The following is a 9,386-nucleotide window of genomic DNA, read 5'->3' on the forward strand; positions in this document are numbered from 1 at the left end:
ACTTTCTCTTACTCTGTGCCAGGGGCGTAGAATGGGCCTCGACTTGGACTTTCGTACCATACCATATCATATCATATCGAGGACTAATGGATCATCCAATAACCATCCATATCAACAATAATTAATGCAATGCATCATATTCGTGAATTCTAATGCAAACAACCTAGTATATAACATGGCATTCGTGATGCATGAACATGCTCAAAATTTATTTACTTTGAAACATAAAGATCCATTCTACTCACCTCAGGCTGACTCTGAGAAGACTCTGAAGCAGCTATCTCACTGCTGGGGTCCTCGGTTCCTCGGGTCTGAACCTACACAGGTGAACTCAAATGAGGGACCAAACATACTCTTAATATAACTCTAAACATCTCCCCAAAACACCATAAAACATTTAAAGAAAACATGCAAAGGAAGGCTGAACAGGGCACTTTCGGCGGCAGGTTCGGCAGCCGAAAGTCCCTCCAGAGCCGAAAGTCATGCACTTTCGGGGATAGGTTCGGCGGCTGAAAGTCTGTCCAGAGCCAAAGGTTACCAACCTTCGGCGGCAGGTTCGGCGGCCAAAACTCTCCTCCAGAGCCGAAAGTCCAAACTTTCGGGGGCGAGTTTAGGCGGCCAAACTGCCTCCCCAGGCAGGTTCGGTGGCCGAACATGGCTTCGGCAGCCGAACCTGAGTTCTTCCAAAATGGCAGAACTCAAGCCTCTCACACACATTCAGCCAACCAAACCTTCTCAACACACATCCAACTATTCTAAAACATGCATATACATATTCTTAAGTATATAGGGGCTTAAAACTAGCCTATACCCCAACAAACATCCACATAGTATACATTTAGGCATAAAGGGCACATAAACCCTAACATTCTACAACTACTCTAAACATGCATTTAAACTCTCTAAAACCCCTCAAAACTTTCATAAAATATAAAAGAAGGGTAGGATCTCCACTTACTTTTTGAAGATCGAGAGGAGAGGCGATCCAAACTCGGAGATGGGAGAAATCGAGCTTCGGGGTCTCCAAGCTTCAAAACTTCGTTCTTAGCTCAAAAATCTTCAAAACCAAGTTAAAACTTGTTAAAACTTGAAGGATTTGAGGAGAAAACACAAGATCGATAAAAGGGGTGGCGGAGACTCACCTTGCCCGAAAATAGAGAGAGAAAACACGCCCATTTTCGGACAGGGGGCCTTTTTATAGGTGGCTGGCCAGACCACCTTCAGGGGCCAAAAGAGCTTCCGCAAGTCACCAACGTTTGGCAGCCGAACCTGAGTTTCTCCTCCAAAACATTTTCTTTCAAAAACTCAATTTCTTTCTTACTTAAAACCTTAAAACACATGAAAACATTGTATAAAAACATGATTTTACCATTCTAGAGGGTTCCGACATCCGAGATTCCGCCGGAAAGCAGGAATTCTGATGCCGGGGTCTAGCCGGATATTACATCTCATTTGTTCTGTCCTCCATTCGACCGCATCTTCACCCTCAGAACTGCCATTTCCCTTCACCATATCTTCCATTGTCTTCCCAATAAGCCAAGCCCGCACCAATCCTTCCTCGTTCAGAACGCGGCATGCGTAGAAGTGCTATCGTGCACTGCGAGAGAGAGTCGAGCGAGAGAGCTGTAATTTCTAAATAACTAATAAAATTTTTCATAATACAAGAACTAAATAATAAATTTTTCAGATAATTTATGAGTTTCATCTCTAACAACTATTTTATAGGTTTTTACTAAACTTTTATAGGTAAAAATATGATCTTAATCTTAATCCGTTATTGATTTAAACTATTTAACTTTTAGTACTTCTTCTCATCAATTTATATTCATATATCGATGACAACATTATATATTGTTTAAATGCAAAGATCTATACTTTGTAGCTATGGTTTATCTTATTCTAGGTTGGGCCTTAGTAGACTGAGCTAGTTGATTTCTTTTTATTTTTTATTTTTTTTACTTTTATCAATTTGATCGATATATTAAGAGGTTTAAGGCCTAGACCTAAATATATCACCCAGACTTTAAAATAATATGCTTTTAAGCCCAAACAAAATAAGCAAAAGAATACAAGGCCCAAGAGCTCAGGTCCACGCCCATAGATAGGCAAAGTCTAAGCCTAGCTAAAAACCTAGCTTGCTAAATGGGAAGTTTCTAGTATCATCGCCGTCTGAAAAGAAAGCCACCAACGAGGAGCCAAGATGTCACCTAAACAGCAAGTAAACAACTTTGAAGCACAACAACCTAGAGAAAGAACTTTGCAAAAAGAGAGGAACACAGAAGCCGCATGACCAAGAACCAAACCCTTCCTTCATCAAAGCCATGGAAGGGACATTAAGGAGAGTTTATCAACTATCATCGTGCCTAAGGATCAGTAGTTCAATAAGAGAAGGAGATGAATGATCCCAAGGCTTTTTGCATCAAGAATCAAGTTAAAGCTCTTCACATGTCTAGGGCAAGTGCAATCGATGAAACGGTGTGAAGGTTGTCAGAGAAGACCAAGCATCCCTGTGAAGAAGGCTCTAGGCTCACCAAGACATGCATGGAGGATCATCGAAAGTGAACTGGAGAACCACCTGCATATATATTATAACCTCTAAACTGTTTTTAAATTCATTGTTAATCGTCAAGATATAACTAAGGATGCATACATAAACTTCATTACAAATTTTGGAGGATTGTGCTTAAGATATTAATATTACGTGGTCGTGGTTGGGCTGGGGCGGATGGCTCGCGAAGAAGCTTTTGGATTAAACAAGATATATAATTGATGTAATTAATTGAGAGTGATGCCCATTCCAAAAAAAAAAAAATTGAGAGTGATGTGCTCATGCTTACTTTCAATCTATTCTTCTTTGATAAAACCCAAATTCCAAGCAAATTTCCAATGAGTGGTATAGCAGGCCATCATAATTCATAAGAATGTCTTATGGAGTGATGTGGGTTAGGGGAAATTATTCACTCTTTGGGATTCATTCATAAGTATCTCTAATTTATTTGGACCCAAATTTAATCTTACTTGCACCAAATCTGAGTGTCATTATACTGATTTCATATAAAAATAAATTCAAAAATTATAAAAATTTTATTTTATTATTTAAAAAAATATTATTTTAAAATTTTAATATGATAGAATCTATTTGGCCTTTAATATAAAATTAAGAATTTATTTTAAAAAAAAAAATTATTTGGCTTTTAAAAAGATATAGTGGTGAATTAAAATTTATTTTCATGGTTTTATAATACTCGTATGAGGAGATAAAACAATGGAATACTTTAATTTTATTCCAGTTCTTACGTCCTATTCCTATTTCCAAGTATTCCTATTTGCTAAACAAACTCCAGTTATTAGGAATAAAGATCTTTTTCTCATTCCCAACCTTTTCAAACTTTGAATTAGTTTTCATGTCCAGTAGAGCTTATCCTTTAGAGCTCGGCAGCCCTTATAAATTATGGAGGACTGAATGCAACTCATATGCCAAAATAGGAATCGAAGAACCCAGCATCTACAAGTTCTTGATTGAAGAACTCGGCATCTACAAGTTCTTGATTGAAGAACTCGGCATCTACAAGTTCTTATCAAGTTAAATTTTAAATTGACGAATTTAACTCCCGTCAATTTCTCTTCTCTTTTCATCAGCTTCAACAGGGTAGTACGAGACTTTCTGCACAACGACCTGAAAAACTCCAAGGAGATTGTGTCCTTATGCATGGCTTATACTACCCTTCCCTCATCCAACTCACGTATTTGCAAAGCCTTAGAGTTAAATCTGGCCACATACTCTCTCAAGGATTCATTCCTCCGCACGATTCCCAAGTAACTCATTTTTCTTTTAACAGGAACTCCGGCAATAAATCTACTGATGAATACACTGGTCAGGTCTATGAAGTTCTTGATGTTCTCCGATTCCAAAGTTGTTAAACTATGTCCGGACTAGTCCCGTTAAGGTGGTGGGAAAGACCTTACACATCAGAGCATCCGAATGAATCTGCAACTCCATGAATGTCTTGTAGTTCAAGACGTGCTCTCGGGGGTTTCCCTCTCGTCATAAGTTGCCATAGTTGGCATCATGAACTTCTTTGATATGGTTTCTTGTTGAATTTATTTTATAAACAACGATGAGGTTGACAATAAGGGATTGTTGTTGTCTCGTGCTCCTAACTCTGTCAGTAGTTGCTCTTTCAATCTTTCTAACTTTTTATCTACGTCTGCGTCTTTCCTTCTGGGCCTCTTCTCCATGCAGTAGTTTCTTTCTAACTCTTCACTCCAGTCTCATCATTCTCGATAAGTTGTCTCACTACCCTGCCTCGCTGAGGCTGTCGACTCGTTTTTTCGACTGACTTCTTCATCTCCATCGTCTATCTTACTATTCTATTGAGGGATTTGATAGTTTAATGTGGGTTGGGACTTAGTGATATCCTCGGCTATAGGTGGTATACTCAATGGGGTACTGAGCTCTCTCTGCTGTAACATCTGGCCTAACTAGTGTTATGTAGTAGGAGAGTCATGCTTTGCAATTCTTAGTCAAATAAGATAGTTCTGGGTGGTGAAGAGTTAAACAACATAGGTGATTGATTACTAGAGCGGTTGGGCTAAAGAATGAGAAGTGTGGACCTTCTTGAGTTGAACTCAGGTCGTTTGGGGTGTTTTCGGTATGAGTTTTACTGTGATTGGCCATGTGGATCTCAGTGGGTGAAATGAGGATGATAACTCTGATGATGAAAAGATCTCATTCGCTTCCACAAACGCGTCAATTGATGTCTCAGATCTAATCATGGGTCAGGCTTAAAGTATATTTTCATCAGCTTGATTTCTATTTTCTTTACATATCTTTTTATTCTCTTCTCTTTTGTTTTTTACTGACGTGTAACCGCTATCCGAGTGACGTGTAACTGCTGTTTGGGGCTAGTACATTTTTGTCATGTTCACGCTGACCGTATGTATAGAGGCGCTATATCCTTTTTCTTTCGTCAGACAGTCATTTAATTTCATGCGGCATCTCTGAAACACTATCTGAACGTTATGGATTATATTGTTCTGCATAGGCCAATGGATCTATAGAGCTAAAGCCCTCTCGAACAGATTTTAGTCCAATCCGGCCCATCTAGACCGAGTTCGGGATTTCACAAGACATAAAGCCACACCTTGAGCCCTAATTGAACCAGACCCGGTCATTCTAACATAGGCACTACCAAAGCCTAGGCTTTTAGAGTCTGACCGTCATAAAAAAATCAATAGACTAACTAATGACTTTCTCTATATTATAGTAAATTTTTCTAGAAAATATTAAAAGTCAGACAATTAGTTGCAAGTTCAACCAAGACGCATATAGTGAGGTTCCAAAAAAAAAAAAGGCAAGAATGCATAGATGCAAAAAGGCCAGACTGCATAGATAGATTGAGCCAAAACAAAAAGGAAACTCTAATGCACTCACTTGCTTCCATTCCATTTAAAAACAGTCCAACATAATGCATCTCAACAGCATATTTGACATCTCTATGCAGACGTAGAATTATTATTCGATACGAGATTTAAGATAACTTGAGCGAAAAATATACACATAACAAAAGATCCGATCACTCACGAGCAACTACAACCACCTGTTTGCCAACATTTTGACCTTTGAAAAGGCCTATGAAAGCTCCAGGGCCCTTCTCCAGTCCTTCAACAATGTCTTCAATGTATTTTATCTTCCCCTCTCTAATGTAAGGCAGCACAATATCCAAAAACTTGGGATGTTGGGGAAAATAATCAGGTGCACCAAATCCTTCCAATCGGACCCGTTTATAAATAATGGACATCAAATTATGAACACCTTCAGGCTGATCAAGATTGTATTGTGAGATCATTCCACATACAGCAATGCGACCGTGAGGTCTCATGTTGAGAAGAACAGCATCTAGCATTTTCCCACCAACATTCTCAAAATAGATGTCTATGCCTTCAGGGAAGCATCTGTGACAATGTAATAATAACAATAACAATACCATCTCTCATATTTTGTTGTTTTTCTTGAAAATTGAAGAATAATAATTATTCGCCTCACAGCCTGACAGGTTTTGCGGTAAAAATTCATAGTTTAAGTCAGTGCCTTAAATTGCCTGCTTCAGATTCATGAATATTTGAGAAATAACTGTGAAGCAATTTTCATGTTTGTCTTGATTAAGTAATACATACTGACCTTTTCAAAGCAGCATCCAAGTCGTGCTCCTCTTTATAATTGAAGGCCTCATCAAACCCCAACTTATTCTTTAACAAATCAACCTGATTAGAATGACGAGGAGAAAGAGAGAATTCATTTTAAGATTCGTTTCATCCTTGATCCATTTATCGGATATGAGTGTCAGAAATGGGTGCATATCCCTATGTCTAATTTATCAACTTTATAAATAAGAAAATTTGGGGATATGGATCTAAGTAAGAAAATATGGGGATATGATCTAAGTTCAGACACGGGTACTTGGACACATTATGTTATATAAAATAAATTAGAATAAAAAAATATAGTTATACAGTAATAATTATAGTTTAAATAGATAATAAAATATAACTAAATACATCATCTAATATACAAATAAATAATTATTTTCATCTATATACATGCTCTTCATCTTGAGAGAAAAAATGCTCTATTAACTATGTATGAGTATGTCACTAAGTGTCCGAATGCACGAATATGTATAAAACACATATTCCGTATCGTATATTATGAAGTGTCTTGTCCACATGGATACGACATGGCAAAATGAAGAGTTGGAATATCAAAGTATATGATCAATGTTTTTTCCTGCAAAACATTTGGAAATTATGAAATTTGCCAAAATGTTTTAATTGAATTTCCAAAACAAAATTTTATGTGATTGGAACACAAATTTATGAAGTTAGTTAAGTGGTATTGATATGCAAATATACAATCAAATGAAAATGAAAGCAAATCACCTTGTCTTTACTTCCAGCACTTCCAACAACGTAACAGCCCATCGGCTTTGCAAATTGGCCAACAAGCTGACCAACAGCACCAGAGGCCGCTGAAATGAAAACATTTTCTCCTTTCTTGGGAGAAGAAACCTCATAAAAGCCAGCATAAGCAGTCAATCCAGGCATACCTACAAAAATAATGCATGGATATAGATATGAAAAAGGAAATCAAGAAACGCTCAGATATGGAGTCATAAAATGGATTTTTTGTTTGAGAATGAATTTGAAATACCTAAAAACATAAGTATAGTTTAAAATGAACTTTCAAGAATTTGATGTAATCTAAAACACGCCACTTTTACATGTTCAAATCTTTATGTGTGCGATATTAATTGCAGCTCATTTTCTTGAGGTTTAAAATTCTCCATCCACATGCCATAGATACATGGAACAATCTCTCATTTTATTCTCATATCTTAAGCACGCAATCAATCTATTGAAACATACCCACAATATTAGGCACACACGTAGACAGGGATAAAGTTTCACTATCCTAACTCCAGTGTATCTCCCGAATAATCTCACATATTCTTACAAGGCAAGGAAAATTACAATCTCCACCACCACCACATACATCACAAAAATTTATTTCAGATCACATCATGGAACTTTCGAATCGGATCCCAATTGGCCCATGAAAAAAATATATCCAACATTCAAGTCATATAATCATGAACCATACCATAGACTGCTGATGTATCTAAGATCTAATCCCCCCCCCCCTCCTCAAAAGCACGCATATACTACCATGTCCGAAATTATTTGTTTTAAGTGGACCAACGAAGTCATCTTACTACCTTGAAATGAGTACAACAAAGCAAATAAACATTTTCATTATGCAGATGGCTTATACTGGATTGCAATATATCCACTAATTCAATTTCATACATCACATTCCAAAGCCAATCTAACCATCAAGATAAAACCCATATCATTCATGTCTTTAATTATAAGGAAGAAACACTTATGGTAGCATGCACTTCATGGAACTTCAGAATCACATTTGCAATCAAAGCAATCAAAACCTAGCTCTCAATTAATCGTTGATACCATATACAATTGCTGCAGAATTCTCTGAGACTTACCAAGAATTCCAGTATAGTATGAAAGAGGAACATCAGTATGCAGAATTTTAAAGAGTACTTGTGGATTTGTAATGAGACTGTACTCTTCCCATCCAGTTATTCCCCAAACCAAGTCTCCTTCTTTAAACTCAGGGTTTCTTGAATCCAAAACTTTAGACACTCCAAACCCAGTAAGTGGCTGCATGTTTTCATCAACACAAGTTAAAAAATCTGATGAATTTTGGGCTGCAGATGCAAAATTAAAATGGGATTCATTCGGTTAACCAAACAGAAGAGAAATTAACTAATTACAAAGAAACTGAAGTAAAGAGCTTACAGAGCCTGGAGTGTAGCTGGAGAATCCGCCAACACCCTCTTGTTTCTTCATCAAAATTCGCATGTAAGGATCACAGGATAGATAGAGATTCTTGAGAAGAACACCATTAGAATCTTCTGATACCTTGAGTTTTACAGTACCAGTGGTGACATACATGTCGGATTCCTGAGGAAAACCAGTGACGTAGTCTCTGAATATCAGCTGTTTGTTGCTCACCTCTTCACCGCTGGACGCCATTCTCTGTCTGTTCTCTTCCGACAACCGTAACTTCCTACACCGGCCGGAGACTGCAAGTCGCCTGGGCTTTACACTCTGTTGAACGATCGCGTTGCAAGGATATGTAAGTTTTTTGTTTGGCAAACGAAAGGTCATAGAGTAAAATTATCTAATTTAATCGGAAAAAGATGAATGATAAGTTATATTATTTAATTGGTAAAAATATTTAATTTAATGAGAAAAATATAAAGTTAATAGTTAAAAAAATTATTTATTTTTTATTTTGTTGTAATTATATTTATATTTTTTATTAATTAAAATTTAAATTTTTAAATTATTTCAATTATATTTTTATTATTATTTATATTATTAAAAACTAATAAAATTGTGCGTTACTCATTATGTAAATACTATATGTCAATAAATTTTAAAGTAAAATTTATAATAATTTATAAATTTAGAATAAAATTATAATAGAATTAAAAGTGTATGAATTTTTTAATAATTATTTAATTTATTAATATTTTTTTAAAAATAAATAAATTAAAATTAAATTTATAATTTTAAATGAATTATATATTATCTTAACCAATTCACCAAATCACACTATACAATCAAATATTTCATCTATATACTATTAATTTTTTTAAAATTTATTCTAAATATTAGTATAATTTAAAAAAAATAAATTAGCATAATTAAAAAAAATAATTTTAAAAAATAATTTTATTACTTTTTATATTTTTAAATTGAATCTTGTTAAATATTATTTTAAATTATTTTTAATATTT

At 35.6% G+C, this 9,386-nt stretch overlaps 1 protein-coding gene across 1 annotated transcript; it reads right to left on the reverse strand.

The window, feature by feature from the left end:
• Window positions 1-5,415: 5,415 nt before the first annotated feature.
• Window positions 5,416-8,765, reverse strand: LOC110626410 (2-alkenal reductase (NADP(+)-dependent)). The gene is made up of 5 exons (XM_021772282.2): window positions 8,380-8,765; window positions 8,064-8,241; window positions 6,940-7,106; window positions 6,182-6,264; window positions 5,416-5,955 (listed from the first exon to the last, which is right to left on the reverse strand). The coding sequence occupies exons 1-5, from the start codon at window positions 8,749-8,751 to the stop codon at window positions 5,577-5,579; spliced, it is 1,179 nt and encodes a 392-aa protein (XP_021627974.1). The 5' UTR covers window positions 8,752-8,765; the 3' UTR covers window positions 5,416-5,576.
• Window positions 8,766-9,386: the final 621 nt, after the last annotated feature.

Source organism: Manihot esculenta, chromosome 11 (assembly GCF_001659605.2).
Source record: "Manihot esculenta cultivar AM560-2 chromosome 11, M.esculenta_v8, whole genome shotgun sequence".
In the NCBI taxonomy this organism is placed as follows: domain Eukaryota; kingdom Viridiplantae; phylum Streptophyta; class Magnoliopsida; order Malpighiales; family Euphorbiaceae; genus Manihot; species Manihot esculenta.

Coding starts and splice junctions, on each gene's coding strand:
- LOC110626410 (XM_021772282.2), bottom strand. CDS start 8,751: ATGACCTTTCGTTTGCCAAACAAAAAACTTACATATCCTTGCAACGCG. Junction 6,265..6,939: donor GTGCTGGAAGTAAAGACAAG/GTGATTTGCTTT, acceptor CATTCTAATCAG/GTTGATTTGTTAAAGAATAA. Junction 5,956..6,181: donor TTGGATGCTGCTTTGAAAAG/GTCAGTATGTAT, acceptor ACATTGTCACAG/ATGCTTCCCTGAAGGCATAG.